The 26056-nt window shown below is 39.1% G+C and overlaps 1 protein-coding gene across 1 annotated transcript in view; it reads right to left on the reverse strand.

Moving 5' to 3' along the window:
- znf638 (zinc finger protein 638) overlaps positions 1-24895 on the reverse strand; it is a 34333-nt gene extending 9438 nt beyond the window's left edge. The window contains exons 1-10 of the mRNA XM_026936695.3: positions 24252-24895; positions 7097-8618; positions 6129-6190; positions 5992-6030; positions 5513-5871; positions 5182-5396; positions 1140-1292; positions 532-630; positions 397-452; positions 33-292 (exon numbers count right to left, since the gene is read on the reverse strand). Coding sequence (XP_026792496.3) covers positions 33-292; positions 397-452; positions 532-630; positions 1140-1292; positions 5182-5396; positions 5513-5871; positions 5992-6030; positions 6129-6190; positions 7097-8618; positions 24252-24373 — 2887 coding nt within the window. The 5' untranslated portion in view covers positions 24374-24895. The remainder of the gene's footprint in view (positions 1-32; positions 293-396; positions 453-531; positions 631-1139; positions 1293-5181; positions 5397-5512; positions 5872-5991; positions 6031-6128; positions 6191-7096; positions 8619-24251) is intronic.
- Between the last annotated feature and the right edge of the window lie 1161 nt (positions 24896-26056).

Consider the following 26056-nt stretch of genomic DNA (forward strand, 5'->3'; position numbering starts at 1 on the left):
TTATGATACTACCATAAATTGCTGAAGCTCACCTGGGCCTTTTGTAGAAGGTTTGCCCTTCACATTCTGTTTCCCTTTAGCTGTCTGTGACTTAGGAACCTCCTTAACTTTAGACACTTGCGACATCTTAGGCACATCGTTAGCTGCTTGTGACATCTTAGAAACATCTTTAGCTTTAGCTGCTTGTGACATCTTAGGAACATCTTTAGTTTTAACTGCTGGTGATGTCTTAAATACGTTTTTAGCTTTTATTGCTTGTGACATCTTGCTTGTGCCATGTTGGGACTCCTTTCTGTGGTGTGCAATGAAGTTATTTTAATAATAGCATTTTATTCTACAGTGTCTCCTCTGTAAATCTATTTGTTAAATCAAGCAACTGTAAACAATAAAACTTACTTCTTAGCAATAGGTTTCTTCTCATGTTCAGAACCCTTTAGTTCATCCTTGGCCTCCTACACACCAACAAATTTGGTAAGACAGCTTATCTTTGTTTATATGCATAGGGCCAAATAACATCTGCTTAGACATTACCTTCTCCATACAGATTTCAATAAGCTTTCCACGCAGTTTCAGGTCCTTACAGCTGGCCAAAGCTTTGGCATCTTCCTCCCTCTCCATACACACCGATGCCTGAAATGGAGAAAAGATTCAGAAATACAGACTGGCAAGTTCTTATATCAGACATAACTAAATAGAATAGATACGTCAACAGTAATGCACAAACTTCTGAACATCTGTCATAACGGCATTATTCAATTTAATGACCAACACCGTAGTGCACGTACTATAGTATTTAATTTAGGATCACTAAGGATTACACAGCCTACAGTTGTTGCATAGCAGAGGAAGTACAAGAATCAAGATCTGAAATATCAACTACTTCTTATGGTGAAAAGATCTCCAAACTAGGACCACTAGGACAGACTAGGATCCAGTCTACAAAGAGTCTCACAAAAACAAGCGTGATGGATGCCTTCTTTATGATCTTGAAAATTTCTCTAGCAATCTATGCTAAAGCTGTGCTTTAATGCTGAGAATAACTAAAAAAACATTTAGTAGACAGCTGAGCTTAAAACTAATAAGACATAAGAACACATGTCAATAAAATAAAAAACACTGTAACACGTAATTCACAATACCTCTGAGATGGCTTTAAGGAGAATGGCAGTGTGAATTGTCCCAAAAGGCTCAACAGCAGCAACTAGCTCTTGGCGTGTAGTCCCAAAAGGAATACCCTTAAATCTTAACAGACAGCTTGTCCCAGGACCGGCTGGCTTCTTAGGTTTCACGCTCTACACATCACAGAAAATGAATGGGGAAAAAAAACATTATCTATCTATCTCTATCTATCTATATCTATACACACACACACACACACACACACACACACACAGACCAGCCATAACATTAAAACCACCTGCCCAATATTGGGTAGGTCCCCCTTGTGTCATTAAAACAGCTCTGACCCGTCGAGGCATGGACTCTACAAGACCTCTGAAGGTGTGCTGTGTTATCTGGCACCAAGATGTTAGCAGCTGATCCTTTAAGTCCTGTAAGTTGCAAGGTGGGGCCAGATTGTACCCAGCACATACCATAGATGCTCAATCGAATTGAGATTTGTTCCTCAAACCATTCCTGAACAATTTTTGCAGTGTGGCAGGGCGCATTATCCTGATGAAGGAGGCCACTGCCATTACGGAATATCGTTGCCATGAAGGGGTCTACCAGGTCTGCAACAATGTTTAGGTAGGTGGTATGTGTCAACGTAACATCCACATGAACGCCAGGACCCAAGATTTCCCAGCAGAACATTGCCTAGAGCATCACACTGCCTCTGCAAGCTTGCATTCTTCTCATAGTGCATCCTGGCGCCATCTGTTCAACAGGTAAGGGACGCACATGCACCTGTCCGTCTACATGATGTAAAAGAAAACATGATTCATCAGACCAGGCCACCTTCTTCCGTTGATCCACAGCCTAGTTCTGATGGTCACTTGCCCAGTGTAAATGTTTTCGGTGGTGGACAGGGGTCAACACGGGAACTGTGAACGGTCTGTGGCTACGCAGCCCCATATGCAGCAAGCTACATGCGCTGTGTGTTCTGATATCTTTCTACCATAGCCTTCGTATTACCTTCATATCATAGAATTAACTTTTTCAGCAATTTGTGCTACAGTAACTCTTCTGTGGGATCAGACCAGGCGGGTTAGCCTTGTCTCCCCATGCACATCAAATGAACCTTGGGCTCCCATGACCCTGTCACCGGTTGTCCTTCCTTGGACCACTTTCCTTTGGTAGGTACCAACCACTGCATACCGGGAACACCCCACAAGACCTGCTGTTTAGATGCTCTGACCCAGTTGTCTAGCCATCACAATTTGGCAATCACAATCTGAGACTCTCAGATCCTTACGCTTGCCCATTTTTTCCTGCTTCCAGCACAACTTTGAGAACTGACTTTTCACATGTTGTCTAATATATCCCACCCCTTCACAGGTGCCACTGTAACAAGATAATCAACGTTATTCACTTCACCTGTCAATGGCTTTAATCTTATGGCTGATATATCCATATAACGGAAGTCTACACACCCCTGTTAAAACGGCTTTAAACAGGGGTGTATAAGCGCACATACATACACACACACACACATGCATGTATGTGCGCCTATACACCCCTGTTAAAAGCCATTTTAACACACACACACACACACACACGTATATATGTATGTATAGATAGATAGATAGATGCACAGACACACATACAGTACTATGCAAAAGTCTTAGGCCCATGTTGTAGAGCAAAGATGCCTTCAAAATTAATGAGCCTAAATGTTTCTATATTAAAAAAAAAAAACTATAAAAAGCAGTAAACAGTAATAAATGAAACAAAGTCAATACTGGGTGTGACGATCCTTCGCTTTAAAAAAAATTGTAGTCTTAGGTACAATTAGGGCAGTTTTATAAGGAAATTAGCTGGTAAGTTTTACTGGCATCTTGCAGAGCCAGCCACAGTTCTTCTGGAGACTTTGACGGTCACACTTGCTTCTTATTTTTGCAGGAAGACCCAGCAGCCTTCATTATGTTTTTTTGTCTGAAAAGTGGTCTCATATGTAGTATGATGCTTTCATTTACATTTTTCTGTAACATTTAATTTTGTGCTGGAAAACTAATGTTTGGAATTCTAAAATGTTTCTGAACTGAATCAATAATGTAGAAATCATAAAATAATAATCTATAACAAAAGTTTGTACTAAAAAAAATAGGATGCCTAAGACTTTTGCACAGTACTGTATATATATAAAAAAAATACACTTAATGTATTGTTTGTCTATCATCTTAATCTTTTTTTCACACTCTTATGCATACATGAATTCAGAGATGGCCTCAGAAATTGAATAGTTGTTCTGATTGACAGGGGACAGAACAGCCAATTTGCTCTCTTGGACTTCCAGCAGGCAAAATTGGCAATGCTCTCCCCTTCTACAGTGAGGGGAAAAAATGTTGATCCCCTGCTGATTTTGTACGTTTGCCCACTGACAAAGAAATGATCAGTGTATAATTTTAATGGTAGGTTTCTTTGAACAGTGAGAGACAGAATAACAACAAAAAAATCCAGAAAAACACATTTCAAAAAAGTTATAAATTGATTTGCATTTTAATGAGTGAAATAAGTATTTGATTCCCTATCAATCAGCAAGATTTCTGGCTCCCAGGTGTCTTTTATACAGGTAACGAGCTGAGTTTAGGAGCACTCTCTTAAAGGGAGTGCTCCTAATCTTAGCTTGTTACCTGTATAAAAGACACCTGTCCACAGAAGCAATCAATCAGATTCCAAACTCTCCACCATGGCCAAGTCCAAAGAGCTGTCCAAGGATGTCAGGGACAAGATTGTAGACCTAGACAAGGCTGGAATGGGCTACAAGACCATCGCCAAGCAGCTTGGTGAGAAGGTGACAACAGTTGGTGCGATTATTTGCAAATGGAAGAAACACAAAATAACTGTCAATCTCCCTCGATATGGGGCTCCATGCAAGATCTCACCTTGTGGAGTTTCAGTGATCATGAGAACGGTGACGAATCAGCCCAGAACTACACGGGAGGATCTTGACAAAGATCTCAAGGCAGCCGGGACCATAGTCACCAAGAAAACAACTGGTAACACACTATGCCATGAAGGACTGAAATCCTGCAGCACCCGCAAGGTCCCCCTGCTCAAGAAAGCACATATACAGGCCCGTCTGAAGTTTGCCAATAAACATCTGAATGATTCAGAGTAGAACTAGGTGAAAGTGTTGTGGTCAGTAAGAGACCAAAATCGAGCTCTTTGGCATCAACTCAACTCGCCGTGTTTGGAGGAGGAGGAACGCTGCCTATGACCCCAAGAACACCATCCCCACCGTCAAACATGGAGGTGGAAACATTATGCTTTGGGGGTGTTTTTCTGCTAAGGGGAAAGGACAACTGCACCGCATCAAAGGGATGATGGACGGGGCCATGTACCGTCAAATCTTGGGTGAGAACCTCCTTCTCTCAGCCAGGGCATTGAAAATAGGTCGTGGATGGGTATTCCAGCATGACAATGACCCAAAAACACACGGCCAAAGCAACAAAGGAGTGGCTCAAGAACAAGCACACTAAGGTCCTGGAGTGGCCTAGCCAGTCTCCAGACCTTAATGCCATAGAATATCTGTGGAGGGAGCTGAAGGTTCGAGTTGCCAAACGTCAGCCTCGAAACCTTAATGACTTGGAGAGGATCTGCAAAGAGGAGTGGGACAAAATCCCTCCTGAGATGTGTGCAAACCTGGTGGCCAACTACAAGAAACGTCTGACCTCTGTGATTGCCAACAAGGATTTTGCCACCAAGTACTAAGTCATGTTTTGTGAAGGGGTCAAATACTTATTTCACTCATTAAAATGCAAATCAATTTATAACTTTGAAATGTTTTAATCTACCATTAAAATTATACACTGATCATTTCTTTGGGCAAACGTACGAAATCAACAGGGGATCAAATAATTTTTTCCCCTCAATGTAGCTCCAAGTGGTTGTGGCTTCATCAAGTTTTCAGGTCTGTGGTCTCCTGAAAACAGGGTGGACGTTTTTCTGTTGTACAACTTGTGAGCTCTTCATCAGCACTATTCAAATTCAGATCAAATAACTAAATGTGTCATCGGCTACCTTGGAGGAACTCGTCTTCATGACAGATGAGTTGCTTGACTTGGAGGATTCACTTCTTTTAGAGGAAGGAGATGATGATCGCTTTCTACTGCTGCTACTCTTCACTGAAGAAGACAAGGAACTGCTCCTTTTCTTGGCTAGCTCAGCTAAAAGTGCGGGGGCCAATGATTCCACCATTGCCTTCAAAGCACTACTGTCCGATACTGAAGCTAATTCTGTTACAAAAGACAGACATGCGGAAAACGTGATTAAGACTTTGCAGTCATAAACCAATAAAATATGGAAGAAAATAAATAATAAAAAAAAAAAAGAATTGCAAAAATCATTTTACCTGAAGACTCCAGAAGTTTTTTCGCCAGTCTTTCACTGCTACTTGATCTCTGCAAGCGAGAAGGACTGCCGCGTCGGGGGCTCACTCGCCGAGAACTCCGTGGAGGAGAGCGCCTACTACTGCTGTAGCCCGGCGACCTTGACCGTTGACGTGGTGGGCTGCGAGACCGTTGGCGTGGAGGGCTGCGAGACCTCCGCCTGTATGAGGGTGAGCCACGACTTTTCCTGTGGGGGGACCGGGACCGGGACCGGCTTCTAGAACGTGTGCGGCGGTACCTCCGAGGGCTTCGTGACCGTGAGCGGGAACGAGACCGCTGACGACGACTGGATGCACCATGGTGGCGCTTGGGGCTAGGGGTTCTAGAACAGGAAATGTGAAGTTTAATGTTTTAGACTTTGGCTCTGTATTATAAAAAGACTTTGTATGACTGCGGCTCAATGCATTAGTATAACATGAAGATACAGAACAGCACCATTTACCTTGTAAGAGGAACTGTCTCTGCATTCCAGTCAGGATATCTATAAAAAGATTGCACATTTGCAAACTCCACCTAAATGCCAAGGAATCTTTAAAACAGTCAATAAAGAAACTTTGAAATTCTTTTTTTCAAACTTACTGTTTTCTGAGACGTCTACAACTCTCAATGTGAAGGGGTGTGTTCTGATGTTCAATCCAATCCTGTCATTAAAAAAAAAAAAAAGTATACTTCAACATACAGTGTATAACCATAGTCTGCTGCTACTTAAAGTTTTGGAAACATTAGGCCAGTAAAAAGAATGTTAATTCTTTTAATTCTTAAAAGTAATTAGTAAATATTTGACCAATCTTAAATGTCCAATAAAATAACATGATAAACAGGAACTATAATGCATCAAATATGGTTAAGAAATAATTGGCTCCACAATAAAAGTTTATACACAGAAACTCATCTAAAATATCATTTTTAGAAATGAAATAAAATACAAATATCTAAGAAAAGTCCACAGAATGCTTCTAAAACATTTTCTGGAAGTCCCAAATTCCCATAGGCAGATAGAGCTTATGAAAAATATTAGTAAAAGAAGTCATCAAAAAGGTTCTTGGAGATGTCTTCTCACAGATCATCAACTTGCATGTTCTTCATCGTCAGTCACGTTCAGTTTACAACCCAGGACTCAGATCAGACTGTTCCAGCACAGTCCATGCTTTCAATGACCCGGTAACATCTTCGGGAATTATGCAGCAGTCCTCTTTCCAAAAAGAACTGAAGCGTAGTAACCCATGAAGAATATCTTCAGTTTCTTCATTACACTTTAAAAACAGGATGACGATCATGGCAATTTTTGGCCTCTTCTAACTATCATTAACTGTCATTCTTTCAAACTTTGGTATTGGCAACATCAGAGCAATTCTTTTGACAAGTTTCCAGTTAACAAGCCAGTTAACTTACAGGTACATTATTATTATTTTATTACTACACTTTGGGCTCACTCTGATGCAACACACTGAAAAACAATGAGTCACTTCACACAAACCACAATTTATACAATAAATTTAATAGAAATCCTTCAAAAATGAAACAGTACAGAAAGGGAAAATACTCACCTTAGTCTGGACACATTCTACGTTACATAGAGAGCATGTATGGGGAAAGATTCTTGGGCTAGCAGCTGAGTAATCATTCATCATGGTGGGAGTTGGTAACCTCTTTGCAGCTGAAGTAGTGATCAGAGGTGGAGTAAATGCAAATGAACTTCCAGAGATCATCGGGACCATAGAAGCTAGAGGACCAGCAGCAGCGGATGGAATCTGTGGTGGCCGACTGATGGGCGATGGTACAGCATTGGAAGCAGGCAGCCTTCTTGGGATTGTCTTGGCACCTTGGATGTCCAGGCTTTGTAAAGTGGGTCTTGGAGCCATCACTGGAGGTTGCTGAAGCTTTGGAACCATAATTGAAGCCTGTGCAAGAACTGGAGCAGCCAGGTTTTGCTGTGGACGCTTACTTTTGTCAGCATTACTGAAGGAGGAACCTGTGACTTCCCTCCCATACTTGACAGATTCTTTAGTAAGGTGGTCATGTGCAAAGTTGTCTGGTTTCTCCTCAGGAAAATCATATTTACTAGAATGTCCATAATCAATAACTTGGCCTTGTCGTGCATCAGAGACCAGAAGATCAGATGATCTTATATCACGGTCTGCGATGTTCCTCTTGGCCTTGCGCATGCGGATGTCTCGCAAAATAAAAGGCAGGTTGTCTGGAGTCAGTTGATCATCAGGGTAGTGGCTAAGGAGCTCAAGGTCCTCACTTGAGAGTCCAAAGTTTGCTAATATGCTGCTGGCACTCTCTGGAGTGTAACGTGTAGGGTGATGTTCTGAAGGAGATGGGCTGTCCAAACCACTCTGTCCTGCACTGCTGCCAAAACCCGAAGACTGAAACCGCTGTGAAGAACTGGAGGAATGACCTATACTTGGGGAAGAAAAAAGTTTGCTGGGAGCCTGGTATCCAGTCCAGTCCCCATCATCAGACCTTCCTGAAACGCTGGCTGATGCATAACCACCACCTCCTGGAGAAAGCACTTTATCTCTAACATCTTTCTTCAGGCGGGGATCTACTGTTTTTGGCTGTTGCAGCATTTGGGTGACCAGACGCACTTCCTCAAGAGCTCCACGAATGTTCATATCTATAGATGCATCAAGGTTGTGGGAAATCTGCGGCTGACGCTGACTCAATGGAAACGGCATCTGCTGGTTTGCCGTCACACCCCCACGAGTACTAGACATGGAGTCAGGGGCAAGGCGAGCTCCTGCCAGGTCCAAGCCAGACTGTGACCCAATACCATACTGCCCCGCTGCAATGGACCTCTGGCTACTGGAAAATGGTCCCCCACGGGGATTATATATGGGATGGGACATGGTAACCTTGATCAAGTCGAGCAAGGTCAGGGCAGGTAAACCAGTAAAAGGAGGAGTGAAGTTTCTGGCAGTAATCACGTTCAGCTGGTGCAGTGCCAACTGAGCCTTTATATGGGCCAACTGGAGGGAGACAAGGCCAAAGAAAGGCAGACTCCCAAAGTTGCTCAGGGAATTCGTAACAGGGGGCACACAACTTTCCAAGAACAATGCAAAGCTGAAAAAGTTGAGGGAAAAAACACAGACAGGGTTACTGGCTTGCCGTTTTCAACTCTAGAAAGAGTAACGGAAAGAAGGTTGTAATCCCTAACCCTACCCGCCCAACCCCGTCTGTATCACACATTTAAATTTTGTCTTTCCATTGTATCCAGAATCTATGTAGACTCTCTTTTACTGGTCTTCACTGAAGGGGAAATACAGCAAACATTATTACAGAATGGACAGGGGGAATATTTTGGATGATTTTCTGAATAAATTTGACCTCAGGCTAAGGGAATTAACTGGAAAATATTTAAATCTTAAAAGTAGCGGTCAAATACGCCTCAGACCAATGAAATAAATCAAATAAGATTTTCAGCCATGCAGATCACAATGTCTAGTAGTAGTAAGCATGTTAAGTGTTATATAGTTTTGAAGACATTTTGGCACTCTCTCACAGGGTTTCAAAAATGATACTCTACAAAACTCTACAAAAGAGTGCTTGTCCTGCCTTCATACTAGCAAGCAACAAAATGACAGATGACCATTAATTTTCTATGAATGTGTGGGAAATGAAGACAAACCAACAATTAACATCCGAGTTGAGATTCTCAATTCTATGCAAATTATGTATGATGCCTTAAATCTACCAAACTGTACGATTGGCTTCAGGGAGTCCTTTGAGAGTTTCCGTGCATGTGTGGGCATGCACTGTATTAGCTGGATGTTTGCATTATTAGTGCTGCTAAATGCTGTTTTTCCTCAAGCTAATACTAGCTGGTATGCTATTGTATTAGCGCATGAAAATGGCATGCTTGGGAGAAATGCATTTTTTTAAAACCCCTTTAGCCTCTCCTAATTCGAAATAAAGAGGAAGTTACGTTTTCAGAGATGGGAGTGTGGACTCGATTTAAAAGTTTATTACACCTCATGCACACCTGATAATTTAACTTTCAGCAGCCTGTTGAATGTATTGTTCAATATGCAGGTGTACTGAATCAAGACGCTTGTGTGAAACATTATTAAGGACATAAATTATATGGCCAAAGGTATGTGGACACCCCTCCTAATTGAGTTCAGGTGTTCCATCCAAACGCACTGCTAACAGGTGCATAAAATCAAGCACATGGCCATAGACAATTCCTGCCCTGCTAGAGATGCCCTGGTCAACTTTAAGTGCTATTACTGTGAAATGCAAGCAACCAGGGGCAACAACAGCTAGGCCGTGAGGGAGCAGACCATACAAACTCACAGAGCGGGGCCACCAGTTTTTTATGTGCTGAAGCACATAATCACTTATCCTCTGTTGTATCACTCACTACAGAGTTCCAATATGCCTCTGAAAGCAACATCAGCACAAGAACTGTGTGTTGAGAGCTTCATTAAATGGGTATACATGGTTGAGCAGCTGCTTGTGCTCCTTTTATAGGGTTGGGCCTTGGCCGCTTAGGTCCAGTGAAAGGTAATGTCAATGCTACATCATACAAAGACATTTAGACAATTGTATGCATCCAACTTTGTGGGAACAGTTGTGAGGTCATTAAAAACATGTTTTGATGAGTCTGGTGTGGAGCTACTCCAGTGACCTGCACAGAGCCCTTACCTCAACCCCACTGAACACCTTTGGGATGAATTGGAATGCTGATTGCAAGCCAGGACTTCTCATCTTACATCTGTGCCTGACTTCACAAATGCTGTTTTGACTGATTGGGTACAAATTGCCACAGACACACTCCGAAATCTTGTAGGAAGCCTTCCCAGAAAAGTGGAGGCTGTTACAGCCACAAAGGAGGGGCCAATTCCATATTAATGCCAATGGTTTTGGAATGGGCTGTCCAACAAGCTCAAGCAGGTGTGCACGTATTTTTGGCCATATAGTGTACATAAAATCGGGTAATGTTATTACGAATAAACTCAGAAAGCCATTCAATCAGAAACACCCATTGTTCCATTTAAGCCACTCAAAAAAACAGAGTAAGGGAAAAAGCAGAACAGTATACAAAATAAAATGACTGACACAGAAAGTACCTCAGAGAAAAATACACGCAGAAGGCCCATTTGACTGAAAACTTAAATCTCCTTAAAAATGTTATTTATCTTTGATCACTATATGGCAGCCAGTGTTCAACTCCAATCCATATCTAACACATATGATCTAACCAATCAAAATGTTGCAGCATACTTTAAGGTTGGAATGATCAATTTTTAGGATAAGGGCTAGGCATAGCTTCTATATCACCAAAGTCTAATTTAAGTGAATCTTTTACTGCTTTTTTTTTTTTTTTTTTACATTTTTCAGTATGTACAGTACAGTTTCAGTATTCATGATAATGAACAATCAACAGGTCTGTTCTCCGTGACCCTTTTATACTATTATATGTGAGGACTAAGGCCCTTGTATACCACCTGCACCAAGTTATTCTGACTTACCTCAATGTACTCAACTCTAGCATGGTTTACAAGAACCAGAGTAAAATAAGTACGTTATATTCACCGGATTCAGTATTCAGACCTCTTCACCCTTTGTATGCTTTATTGTATTACAGATTCACTTTAAAATAGATTAAATTTAATTGGCCATTAATCTACATAATAATCCATAATGACATTAAAAATCAAAAACTTAAATTTCGCATTTAGCTTAGCATTAAGCCCTTGGCTGAGGCACTCCAAATTGAGTTCAGGTGTATCCCGTTTGCTTTTATCTTGAGGTGTCCCAAGAACTTGACAGCAGTCCACTTGTGGCAAATTCATCTGACTGGACATTTAGAAAGGCACATGCCTGTGTGTAAAAGGTCCCAAGGTTACAGTGCATGTCAGAGCAAAAACCAAGCCATGAAGTCAAAGGAACTCTTTGCAGATATCCACGAACAAACTGTGTCCAGACAAAGATATGGGCAAGGGTATAAAACCATTTATAAAGCTTTCACAGTGGGCTCAATTACTGTGAAATAGAAGAAGTCTGGAACCGCCAGGACTCCTCCTAGAGCTGGCCATCTGGCCAAACTCAGTAACCAGCATGGAAGGGCCTTGGTCAGGGAGGTGACCAAATGCCACTCTAACAGAGCATCAGAAGTCCTCTCCTGAGTAAAACGCATATGGCGGGCACTTAAAGATTCAGAGTGCATGAAGAAAAAGATTCTCTGGTCTGATGAGAAAAAGTTTGGAGCTGAAACCCAAGTGCTACTCTGGCAAAAAATCAGGTGCTGCTCTGGGGGTGCTTCTAAGTGGCAGGGGTGGAGACTTGAATTGTAGGGAAAAATGAATGCAGCAAAATACAGAATGCACCCCAAAGCATACAGCCAAGATAATGTTGGAGCGGCTTAGGAACAAGTCTCTGAATGTCCACAAAGCTCAAACTTGATGGCGAGACCCTAAGATGGCAGTTCACAGACAGTCCATCCAATCTGTCTCAACTTAAGAGGATCTGCTAGGAAGAATGGAAGAAACTGCCCAAATCCAGGTGTGCAAAGCATGTAGAGACTTACCCAAGAAGATTCAAAGGTGTAGGGGTCTGAAAACTTTTCTAGTTTTTGATTTTTAATGAATTTGCAAACATTTCTAAAAACTTTCTATTATTATTATTATTATGCATAAACTGATGGCCAAAAGAGTAAAATCCATTTTAAATGAAATCTATAATATAGTGTGCAAAAACTGGAGGGGTCTGAATAATTTCCAAACCCCAGGGCCTTACAGTTGAAAACTGCAGTGTCTATCTTAAGCTACGTGCACACTACACCACTTTCAAATCCTCAAATCGCTGACCCTTTCACATTAAGCAGCTTTAATCACTTGCAATCAGTTGTTTGGTGGACAGAGGGGTGTGCACACTATGCACCTCCTCTGTGACCTGATGTTTCACCTGGAGAGATCCCCACTGAAGCATACCAGATCCCCAAAAAGTGACTTCTTGACTTTGTCACTATTTTGTATAGAAGTAAGAAAAAAGGGAAATAAGAGAAAATCTGGAGAAAATATTGGTTGCAAGCAGTGAGGATTGTCCGAAATATTAAGAGAACTGGAGGTACCGTGCAATCAAGAAGTTATTTTTATACCGTGCGCCAGCAGGAATCATCATGTTTGTTTTTATTTTTTCAGTAGTTGTCAAGCAACTGGGAAATTCGAGGCTAAAATCATGTAGCGTGCACTAGGCTGTATGGTCAAATAGAACTGTAACTTGAGCACGCAAAAAGACAAAAAGTCATAGTTTATAAGTTGTAAGATATTTCAGTTATACAAAGACATTAGATTTTGGTTCATTATTAAATGCTACTTTACATTTACAAAATTGCCATTAATGCTACAGACACATTATTGTAAACATAAACTTTGTACTAAAGACTGATTATTTTATTCAAACAATCACCTATGCAAGATGAAGCAAAGGGAAAATCATTAATAACTTCATACACAATGAACCTCAATTTGAGGTAGATATGAGGCCACCAGTACGCATTTTGAGCTGTGTGACAAGTTAAAGCACTTTGCCCTTCCGGCCTGGACAATATTTCATTCCATGGGTTTTCTTGGTGGGTATGACATATAAGCTGCCAGTTTACCGAGAGGCACAGTATTGTATATGAGGCAGAAAAGCTTAACTCAGCCAAGCTGTTTGCCTCGCTGTGTCCTCAGCTCACTCGCGTGGCGCGAGCTCCCTCTCGGCCCGCGAGCTGCGCAGTACCGCACAACAACCCGCATCACGTCATATACTCTCTACACACTCAACAACTACAACATCTGGACATTAATCTGAATGTTAATGCAGAGGACACATTTTGCATCACTGAATTCAAGTACTAAGAGAAACGCTGCGTGATCACAGGGCTAATGTTAGCGCTAGCTTGCGTCTTAAAACTAGCAAAGCTGATAGATCCAATACTACAGGAATCCCAGACAAAAGTTATTCGTGTTCATGTTCGTGTTTTCTCACAAGATAGACAGAAACAAGGCTGCACAAAACACGCAGCCATGGTTCATGCAAAATGGGAAAGGTTGAACCATTGACAGGCCTCTCTGTCTGGCCTACCCTACAGGCCGTGTGCAACACAGCGGACATTTTATGCTCCCGCCGTTGGTAAATAACATCTACACACAGGTGGCTCGGCCATCATAAGCTGTGCTTTTATGAGACATACCTCGTGTTTAAGACCTGTTAGGGTGAATTTTTCCTCAAATTTAAGTCGAAGAACTTCCCCATTTCTTGTACGCAGGAATTACTCAACCACTCGCTCCTTTCTCAGCGCAGTCTGAGTCTCCTCCCTCCGGTTACACCGAGCAGAGACCGGTGCAGCGCTGCAGACCAGAGCAAACGATCACAGATACATGGGGAGGGGGATGAGGCGGGGGAGGGGGAGGGGGAGGGGGATGAGGCGGGGGAGGGGGGTGTTGGGGGTGGGGTTCCGCGGGAACGGTGCGTTCATTCTTTCCGTTTCGAAATGAAAGATATATATAAATATATGATATTATAGCTAACTGCTATAATAATATATAATTGAGCAAATAAAGAAATTAGTAAAATTTAGTATTTTGAGCAGTTTTTAAGTTTTTATTCCTCTTATACTGCAGCGATTTGTCAACGATTACAATTTTTAATTGATTAATGAACGACACATTGTGCTTTTTAGCTGTTTAATGTTACAGAAAGTCTGTGAAACTGGAGAGAGAGAGAGAAGAAAGGTTGCTGAGGGAATGACTAGTTTCTGTAATGTAATCAGTAACAGGAACTAACCTCTGTGTCGAAAAACTTGCTGTTTTTTACAAAGCGGTTATGCTCAAGACTCCTTTAATAAATGTTAAATAAATGTCTCCTAATAGAAACCTTCACCACATCAACGATTATATGCTTTTCTTTGTTCACTCATATCTCATATATTTAATTAGTTTATTATTAGATTTAAATGATTTCAAGCGTCTACTATACAAGTCCCTGTGAATGAGATGTTGCTATAGAAACGATAGTGTATTAGAACGAGCGCGTTAATATTACGTTAATGCTGACATCTGATTGGTCAGAAGGTGTGCATTATTATCCTATAACAGCACAAGTAGTTCCGGCTGTAACAGGAACAATAGGTTAATATTAATGCGCTCCTTCTAAAACATTATTATTTCTATAGTAACAGCTCATACACAGGGCCTTGTAGGGAAGACGCTCCAAATAAACTAAGACTAATAATAAACGGATTTAGAAATGGGCTGTTGTTTAACAACGTGATTTTTATAATCGTTGATGTGGTGAGTTTTTTTTTTTTTTTTTTTTTAAGCAGAACTTTAACATTTATGGAAGGAGTCTCGGTTGTAAGTGCCATCAGTCTCGGTTACATTTTTCTGCATTTTCATGGTAAAATGTCAGGCTGTGTGTGTGTGTGTGTGAGAGAGAGAGAGAGAGAGAGAGAGAGAGAGAGAGAGAGAGAGAGGACAGTGAAGAATGACTATAAAGTAGATGAGAACAGGAACTAACTTGTCTCTCGGATGTTCCACAACATTAAATCTAACTATAAACTGTTAAAAAGCGCGACGCGTCATTCATTAATAAATTAAACATTGTAATCGTTGGCAAATCGCTGTGCTATAAGCAGAATATCACACTCCAGACTGTGCTGTTATATGAAATTAATGGACGCCGGCGGGGTGTAATGCGGCACGAGGCACAATATCAGCGTGCGCGCACACGTGCGAGTGTCCATCACTAATATGGGCAGGTGAGAGTTGGACGCACTGCCCATCCAGCTGCACCTACTGCGCATGCTCTGGCTCCGAGGTCTCTACTGCGCAGACGGTAGTGAATGGCACCATGCTGTCCACTCATATATAGACTTACTGGTAGATATGGTCAGGTGTTGGCCTTGCTCATGATGTCCACTAGATGGCAAGGTTTTCTTCTCTAAACAAGTGAAGTCTGTCACAGTATCACTGACAGTGCTTGGGACTGCTTTTTGGCTTGTGCATAATAATCAGATTTTCTCGTTTTCACCCGAAATATCTTAAAGCTGACCTTTTAGATTTCATTTCCTGACATTCTTTCACAACTCTTATTTAAGAACATGGAGGGAATATCAGCAGGGTTACTAATTTATATACTGCTAAGTGTACCCATTACCTAATTCTAAGTCTTGGGAAGAATTTTCCCACTTACGTCATTATCCATCCTAAACATGGCAAATGTAATATATCCAAATATGAAAGAGCTTCTGTCTTCTGTTCTAGACTATAATTCAGGTAAAAATATCAATGGATCAATTAAACAAACAAACAACCAATCATTCAATCAATAAAATTAATAGATGAAATTATTATACATTGAAATTTTATAATTTTATTTATATAGCTTTTATTTTTTATTTATATATATTCTCTGGAACACTATTTCTGTGTTTAAGGTTTACAGTTGGGGTCATGAGTTTACATACACCAAAACGTTAATAATTTAAAAAAAATAAGAGCGGTCATAAAAATTGCATTTTGTTTTTTATTTAGTACATATATTCCACAAGACACAATAAAACTGAATTTACACAGATGAACCAGTTCAAAAAATTTACACAGGCTTGATTCTTAATACTGTGAGTTGTTGCCTGGATGATCAACAACCGTTTTTATGTTTTGTGATAGCTGTTCATGAGGCCCTTATTTGTCCTGAGCAGTTAAACTGCCCACTGTTTTTCAGAAAAATCCTCCAGGTCCTGCATATTATTTGGTTTTCCAGCATCTACTACCCCAACAGTGGCTATATGATGTTGGGATCCATCTTTTCACACTGAGGACAACTGAGGGACTCGTACACACTATTATAAAGGTGCAAACATTCTCTGATTCTCAGGAAGGCAATACAGTACATTAAGAGCCAGGGGGATGTAAACTTTGGAACAGGATGATTGGTGTAAATTGTTATTATTTTGTCTTCTGGGAAACATTTAAATAACTTGTGTAGCTTCTAACTTATGTAGCAGAACTAAATGAAAGAAATAAGATCTTTAAACAAAATAATAACGATTTACACCAATCATCCTGTTTAAAAGTTTATACCCCCCTGGCTCTTAATGTATTGTTCTCATGAACAGCTATCACAAAACATAAAAACAGTCATTGATGATCCAGTGGTAGCTCCGTGGTTAAGATGTTGGACTTCTGATTGGAAGGTTGCAAGTTCAAATCCCAGCACCACCAAGCTGCCTCTACTGGGCCCTTGAGCAAGGCCCTTAACCCTCAACTACTCAGTTGTATAAATGAGATAATTGTAAGTCGCTCTGGATAAGGGCATCTGCTAAATGCTATAAATGAAACAGCACACCATAACAAGCATATGTAAACTTTTGAATTGGATCATTTGTGTAAATTCAGTTATTATTGTGTGTTGTGGACTATACGTAAACATCTGTTATGTGAAATAGGTTATTCAGGGCAGTACTAAATAAAAAAATGCAATTTTTATGATCCTTTTTATTTTTTTTTAATTCTTAAAATTTTGCAGATTCTGCAAGGCATATGTAAACTTATGACCCCAACTGTATATAAACATTTTCCCCCAGTGATCCTGGGGATTAAGAGTGAAGATGCTTCAGCTGAACAAAGCAATCAGTGTGAGCTCTGCTGTTTCAGGAGATCAGCAAGACATGCTGAAGCTAAACAATTTAGAGCTTTAAATGTCATTAGCAGTGCTCTGAAGAATGTTTATTATCGCTAACAAATGGACAACAGTCAGTCAAGTAAGAAGTAAACCAGGCAAGAACTATTCTGTCTGAAGCGACTGTGCTTTCCAGCCTCTCAGTGTTGTATATTCAGATGAGCAGTCACTGTAAAGCATTTATTATATTAGAAAAAATATGCTTTTTGTTTTGTGCCAGTCCCAAGCCCGGATAAAATTGGCGAGGGTTGCATCAGACAGGGTATCCAGCGTAAAAACTGTGCCAAATCAAATATGCAGACCAATGATGCGCTGTGGCGACTCCTAACAGGAGCAGCCGAAAGAAGAAGAACATTTTTTCCCCCTTTTCCAACCTTCCTGACATCAGAATTCTACTGTTGTTTTTTTAGCTATCCTCAAATATACTATACATAGTAGCAACTTTTCTTTCTTCTAGAGAGCAGTAAAATTTTGGATATTTAATTTCTACCTAGCAAACTGGGATACATGGATAGATCTCAACATTAGAAACAAAATGGAAACATTATTTCATATTGAATTATTGAATGAATAGCAAGAAGAGCTCTCCAAATATGATTAATTTTCAAATGCCAAATGGGCAGTGAGCCCAATTGCCCTCGCCAACATGTGTCAGACAGTCATGTTTCATCTGAGACTACATCCACTTCTCTGGGGAAACTAAGTAATGTCCCTGACAATATCAAGCGTCATGCACAGACAGCAATAAATAAACCAAAGTATGCTAACAAAATTATGAATCAGAAAGTGTCTCTAACCGATCCACATGAGTAGGTCATGACTTGGCCTTTCATCACTATGTACACAATAATAAATGATAGATTCATTGTATGATTTATTGTTCTAATTTTCTTTTAAAAAATTAATTTTGAATACACAGAGTGTGCAGTGTATGCTGACTACTAGATTAATCACTAACTATAAATCAGTATGAAACAATGCCAATACCCAAAGCCCCGTGAATTTTTAAAATATGGTTTTGTCGGACTGTGAGTGCAATTACAACAGGATCCTAACCAAATATTTATCCATCCACACTAAATTAGTCAGCACTTGTAGTATAATATTACTATTACTCCATCATGTTATCTCCTTCCTGTTTGTACATATTCCTTGAGTGACTAACCATGGTGCACATCCAAGGCCTGCATAGTGACAGACTGTAATCACTGAAGAGGCCAAGAACAGCTATCAGTAGCAGCAGGTAAGCACCAGTGACAGAGACAGATATAGGTAGATGAAAAGTATTTTGCATATATTATAGTCATCAACCATTCTATCATTTTATCACTTGCCCACATCTCACTCACTGAACATTTGTCATATCTGCTAGGCTGCATGTTGTGGAAGTAGCATGACACCATTTGCCATCTGTCTCTGTCTGTCAGCCTGTCTGTCTGACAGGACCAGCTTAAGAACAAATGTTTTGGGTCTCTTGTGGCCTGTTAGGCAGACAGATAATCAGACACAATAAAAACAAATGTACCCTAGGAATGGGAAAGCATATAACTCAGCACCTCTGGTTTGAGCCTGCCTCAATCCTTTGCCACATGTAAAGCCCTGCTGACATAACAATCATTGGATACTCAGCTCAAACCACAGCAGTTTGCACCCTAGTGTTAATGTCATATAACAGTGTTGTTATACATGTAAAAAAAAAAAAAAAAGATAGGCCAGTGCAAAATCCAGTATAATCTTTACTGCTCTGTACTGACATACTGCTCAGATATATCACAAGTATGATAATTAACAACATGAACAGGAATTAAAAACTCATGTATTACATACAATGTTTGATTTATCTTGTTGTAGACTTTCACAAATATTATCATTCAGGTTTTGAATGCTAGAGGCATCTTTGGTAGAAGTATGTTATTGAAAGCAATTTGCAGAAGAACACATCCTTTCCCTCACATAAATTAATCTGTTGGTTGCCAGAGACACATCAACAAACATTCAAGAAGTGTCCCATTCAAGGCTGATCCCACAAAAGCTGTGCTCTGGAGCTGCTGAGCTATATAACACAGTCACCAGAGTGAACATTGCTACCCGGCAGGACTAGGACCAGGGTGACTATGCCAGGACAGAGTGTTGAAAGGCTAGAGTAAAGCCTTCAACAACAGCAAACTAGCCTGTCAACATTAGCTTAAAGACAGGATGTAGAACACAAATCAAATTGAATAACCAAATATACAAAGAAAACACATGAGAGACACACATCAGAATGACATGTGGTTTAGAATGACGTGTGCTTTACTGTGTGTTTTTAGCTGGATAGGTAGCATTAACTAGCTACTGTTGACTCTCTGAGCTGGTAACTGTGCTCAGTCTGGCTTCATATGCTTCACATGCTTCACAACACAGAACATGACTAGCGTGACTTGTTACTTTTTATGCCTCACTAATTATGAAATTTGGTTAACTATTAGCTTCCATGCATATAAGAGTGAATAATGATTAAAACATTCTTCACTTAATTACGGATAAGTGAATATTTACATACATCTAAATTGCCTGTTTTAGTATAAATAAATTAAAAACAAATTGAACATGTGATGACAGGGAATTTTTATTTCCCTGTATCTGTAATTTACCTGCATCTATTTAAAAAAAAAATATTATCAGCACAAATAATGTGTTAATTCTTTTGGATTTGAAAAGAGCTTTGTTGTGACCTAAATATCTCATCATTTGAATTAATTAATGCAAGAAAATCTTTTGTTACTCCAACAACAGTTTGTCTGTTCTATGTGACAAAAATGGTTACGGCAATTAGAGCAAAATTGAGCAATGGCACGGCAAACACTGATGATTATTGGCATAGGTTAGATAATACATGGTTTTTATTCATGTATTTTATTCAGTATTTATTGTTACTTTTAGGTGGCAAATGATAATGAAGAGAAACTTTACAGTACATTAATCACATTTTTCCATTTTGATTCCAACAACCACACAGTACTTATTTATGCAAGTCAATATTAAAGTTCAATATTACAAATAAAATATTTACAGATCTCACACTTTTAAACAAATTTCCCCATAATTATTGTTCATTATTGCTATTTATCATAAATTGCACAAAGCTCTTCAACAGTACAACTAGTATAAAATCGGTATTTCAATATTATATTATAGTATATCGATATTTTATTTATAATATTTAACTTTAACATTGATCTGCATAAATAAGTACTGCATGGCCAATTGACTGAAATTGGAATTAATGTACTGTACATTTTTATTGTTTGCCACCAAATAATTAACAATAAGTACTAAATGGCCATCTGATTTAAAACAAAAAGGTGGTCTCTCACTTTTGTACAGTAATGTACATCATCTTTGTGTTCACATCAGCCTATTGTTTAAAGAAAAAATACAAAACCGAGACTATGCTCAATGTAATTTAACAATCGCAACAGTCTGACAAGTTATACTCTTTATAATACATGTGATATAAAAGTGATATATAATTATAATATGCCTTTCCATACCATCATATAGAAAAGCAGAAGGCAAGACACAGGAGGGTCATTGACATTCGATTTTAAGTGAGTAAGTATTTACACATTTTTCTCCCAATTTAATTTAGTAACATCATTTATGTTTATGCAGCAAGGTTAACTGCCTTAGCATGCTAATTTGCAAATGCGTTGTGAAGCATCAGACAGCAAGAAGGTAGATCGTACAGTTTTAGCTCTTGGTCATCTTTCTCAGTGGTAGAAAACATACATACACACATACGTACATACACACACACACACACACACACACACACACACACACACACAAACAGCCTCTCAAAAACACATGCGAGCAGGGTGAACTCGTAAATGGTATGATAGATCCCATATATAGATATCCAACCATCTGAGGTCATGGTGAGACTCGTAAAAAGTGAAGGTCACACAAGCCATTTGTTTGACACATACATGCTCATCATGATGTAGAAAATGAAATAGCTTACAAAATGTAGTATATAACATAAAAGTAGATTGTACTATAAAATTATAACTTTTAAATTTCTAATAGTTTAAATATAAACTATAATATATTGATAATAGCTATCAATATAACTATTAATAATATGCAAAATAAATGCTTCAGTGCTGTGAGATATAATGAGATATACAACACCTTCTATTATTGGAGCTAATTTTGGAGCCGCTTATTATAGGAATTATCAAAATTAAATTTACATATAAAGTGACACAGCCAGACTGCAATTAACACATATATTTCTGCCTGCAAATAAATGCTGAGCCATTCTCATGGAACTTGAGTGGAAAACCTGCCTCATATTTGTTCACTTTAGCAGTACTGTGACATATCGTGATGCTTTTTTGACAGTCTTTAATGTTAGGAACCCTGCAGTGGAAGCTATAATGAAGCCAGGGCCTAATTTGGATGGCTTAAAGATAGATTAGTTGGTATCACAATCTCATAAATCAGGATATCAGTCGCAACACTTGGCAGGCATCTTGGCAAAATAAGCAGATTGCTTGGACATTGCATTACGTAAACACACACACACACACACACACACACACACTAATACTCGTGATTATATAAAATCAACTGTTATTTACTATTCATCAGCAGCCGCAAAACTCTAAAGTACACATCAGACAACCAGTATTATAGCTCATACATTTAATATTGTGGAGGTCATATGTTCATGGCATTTCAGCATGCTTAAATTTCATCTGCCCTCTAACTCACGGCCTGACGCGGGGTGTATGTTACGCTTTTATTGAGTTTGTGCTTAGCTGTTTGACATGACTAGCCTTTTACCTCATGGGTATATTTTAAGTCAGCACCATAGCATAAAAGAGTGTGTCAAGAGATGGACATTAAAAAAAAAAAAAAAGTATGATAAAGTCCTGGGCCATTCAACAAACAGTCAACTTTGCCATCAATAATTTGAAACCTTGGGATTATAACTGACTTGTCTGGCAAAAAAAAGGTTTATGTGATAAATATGTATAAGGCTGAAAAGTTGAAATGTTGAAATTTGCCTTGACCTTAAAACTGAATAGCTCACAATCATGGAATTGTCAGATAGAATGATATTCTATAAAACCTGCTTTTTGATCATTCAAACATTTTTCTAAATAATTTTTTTCATGTACAGTATACTGTAAATAAAAGTTGGAAGTAAATTTCAGGAAAGAAAAAAACCTAAAGTATTAGTGTGACAGTGTGGAAGAGAATGCCAAAGTGAACATTTTTGAGCCAGTAGGCCAGTGTCCCACACAGTTATTCTGAGCAAATGTCAAATGCCAAAAATTGAATTAGCATAATGGATTAAATAACTTTACCACTACAGACAACCATATTTAAGAGAACCACTGCCCCATTAACATCACAGGTCAGAGTATATATTATTTATAATGGCTTCTGTCATTTGTAGGCATCAGGCTTGGCCAGGCTTGGTGGACAGAATGTCATAGTCAGCTAGGGACATAATGTGACACCTGAATTGTGTCCTTTGATATATCTACAATTTTACAGGCTAACAGCAGTGCATGGTAGGACATCGTGTGACATGAATGGCTCAAGGAATGATGATCACTGACTGAGAAAGCAGAAGAGAACTTTGTTAGTGTGTGGCAGAAAGAAGAAAGAGAGAAGAACAAAGCCTTTTTATCCCACATCATAGACTAGCAGAGGTTGGACCATTCTGCTACCAGTACAATACTCCTCTTCCCCTTAACAAAAGATTCACACGGAAAGAACATATTTCAGTTTTAATGAAGCTCAGAAAATTAAAGCTTATATTTAACAGTTAAATACTTTATGTTACTGCTTATTTATAAGTTAGCATTTTGTAAAGGTTACAGTGTCTTTCTGTCTCAGTACAACCGAGATGAATTGGTACTGGTGACAGAGTAAAGCCACTAAGGCTGGCTGTATCAGAATGATTATCATTATCTGAGGTATTAAACAAGAATCTTTCCTGTCATGTGGCACAAAGAGAGGATCTAGTCAGAATTTATAATGAATAAATTATTCTATATATATATATCTGTCTAGTCTGCCGTTCTTCTAAATGCTGCTGTCACAGTCCAGACAGTTAAAGGTTTAAGAGATATAAAATGTGTGGTTTAGCTTTGTACAGTCAAAGTTTGCAGCACTATGACTGTAACAGTCTCATAAAGTCTATGCTAACTGTGTTCCCCAAAATGAGATTTTAGTTGAAATGATCCTTCTCTTTCCTCCCTATTAAACACAGCAACATATCCACTCAAACAAGCATTAAGTGTGGTGCTAACTCTGTCTCTTAATTATAAATGCAGCTGGGTCAGAGAGGCTGACTAAAATACTGAGACACAGCAGTTGGAAATCTGTCTGCTGTCTCTATAGTCTCAATATTTTATGCAGTCTGAGCATGCAGCAGCACAGTGTCCTCTTGGCTCTCTGATGTAACATATTGAAAGTACTTACATTTTTAATAAAATACTTGTATAAAACATACATCTTACAATAATTAATTTATATATTAATAGTCTTACTCTATACTAGTACTAACAGTGAAACAATCAGAATGACCTCCAAGACTGGTTTCAAACTGATTTATCAATGTACAATTTTAGCATTCCCAAATTATTACTCTGCACAACTATGGTAGGAGATGTGATGAGGTCACAGCTCTAAAACTATAAATAACTATTCAGAGGATTAAGCTTGGATAATAAACTTCATCATAAGGAAAACATTGACAACAAACACAAATGTTTCTAATGGCGAAACATGACAGTACACTTGAAAGACAAGCAGCCAACATTGTTAGTGAAATTATAATACACAACTGGACACACACATGTTCAGATAACATTATTCAGTCATTCACTGAAATGTTATTTGATTTGGTTTAACACTCCAGCCTTTATATTTCTAGTTAGGAATCAATTTGCCCAACAAATTAATATCCATTACAAATTCACGTTATTGGAAAAGATTGAACCAAGAATATATATATCTTACCGATTAGGAGCATCAGGTCTGGTTAGAAGTGCCAGGTTGTTGGTTTGTTTGTTTGTGCTGTTACTTGTGAGTGTATTTGCCACTCCATTCTGGGCTCTGAGCTTCTTTTTGCCTTTTATCATTTCTTCTGTCTTGGGATGTGATGGGCCAGTGCAGCCACTCACTCCTTTTTACCTGGTTTCAATACAGAGTCACTCTCCATATTTACAAAGACAAGCCATCATGAACTTCCGAAAAAGAAAACTGTACCGCAAAAGTCTTTAAAAGCTAAAGATGTAAAACAAAACAGAATGAGTAGCGAGATCTCAGTAGCGAAGTCTAGTAATGAACTTTATCCCAAAAGTCAACTAATGACCTTCATAGAGATTTTAGCAACAATATATTATTATACCATCATCTACTACCTGCTGAGCAAAAGCGAAAATGTTTCTGAAGAACATCCAGTAAGCAAAAGGCTTGTTCCAAAGAATAAAAAAAGTTATTTCCTACATGCGTATGTGCATTAGTTCACAATGGATAAAAAGCTACAAAATACAGTAATTTTCTTCAAGCAAGAAAAAATATTTTTAAGAATTAATTGGCAGAAAATGCAGTAAAAGTTACATGATGACCAAAATAAATTCGAACTGATCCAGGAAGAGCTTGAGTAGCATTTCATCTACGTTATCTAGGATTTTTCATGCTTAGTCTGAGAGAGAGCCGTGAGAGCATTTCAGCATTTCAGGCGCTTGCTGCCCCAGACACCCAGAGTATTCAGCTGGAGCTGGGTGTCACATGCCAAAAGCCTGCAGGGTGGAGGGCAGGAAAAGGAGAGGAGGAGGGAGAGAGAGAAATAGAGAGGGAGTTCAAAGGCTAGTACGCATGGAATGTAAGTCGACATAAGCATGAAACATTATGAAAGAAAATTCTGGACAAAGTTACTGCACTGTATTTCTCATTCTCTCTCAGCTCACTCAGATTTTCATTTATGTCAATTAGCAGTAATAGACCATTTAAAGAAGCAAACACGGTACACTTTCTCTGTGGCCCTTTATAGGTCCTCTGCCTCGGCATAGCTATTTACTGATCCTCCGAGTTTACGCCTTCTTGGCATTTTTCAGTAAATATTTGGTCCAGTTGCAGTCCACACATTTGGAGTCAAACCCAGTACGTACAATGATAAAGTCTGTAAAATCCTACCCTGGTGTCACTGCATGGGGATGCAAAAGATGATCACTGTCCCACCAGCACAATGTCCACCACTGACACAATCCCACTGCCAAGTTTTTCACTGTCTAAATCCCATTCTCTACTCCATTATTTAGGTCTTTTACTTCTTCATGCTGCTGAATTTATCTTAATGAACCTCTATGATTGTTGTATGTGTAAGGAATTAAACATGACATGGTATGCATTGATTGAAAAATAATCAACGACTGGGTACGATGATGCAGCCTGACACAACCTTGAAGAATATTTTTCTGCAACATCATGCCCCAAAGTGTTTTATACTTCTTACACCATAGCATTTTTTATTTATTAAAGACTGATATGTCATGTTTTTACACTTACATTTAATGTTGTACAACATCTTAATTCCTGTTATCACTTATAACAGCTATACAGAGTCGTTCCCTCATCAGTTTCTCTTTCTGTATCCCTCTTGGACTTAATCAGACAAAAAATGCAGCTTGTCATGTTACAGAGAAACTGCAAAGCAATCCATCTTGAAGACTTTCTTGTGCCACAGTTACAGCTTTACTTCTGACTATTATAAAGCACTGACGCTGGAGAATCATTCAAAGAATGCCAAATAAACATCCCCT

This window comes from Pangasianodon hypophthalmus, chromosome 4 (assembly GCF_027358585.1).
Source record: "Pangasianodon hypophthalmus isolate fPanHyp1 chromosome 4, fPanHyp1.pri, whole genome shotgun sequence".
Classification (NCBI taxonomy): domain Eukaryota; kingdom Metazoa; phylum Chordata; class Actinopteri; order Siluriformes; family Pangasiidae; genus Pangasianodon; species Pangasianodon hypophthalmus.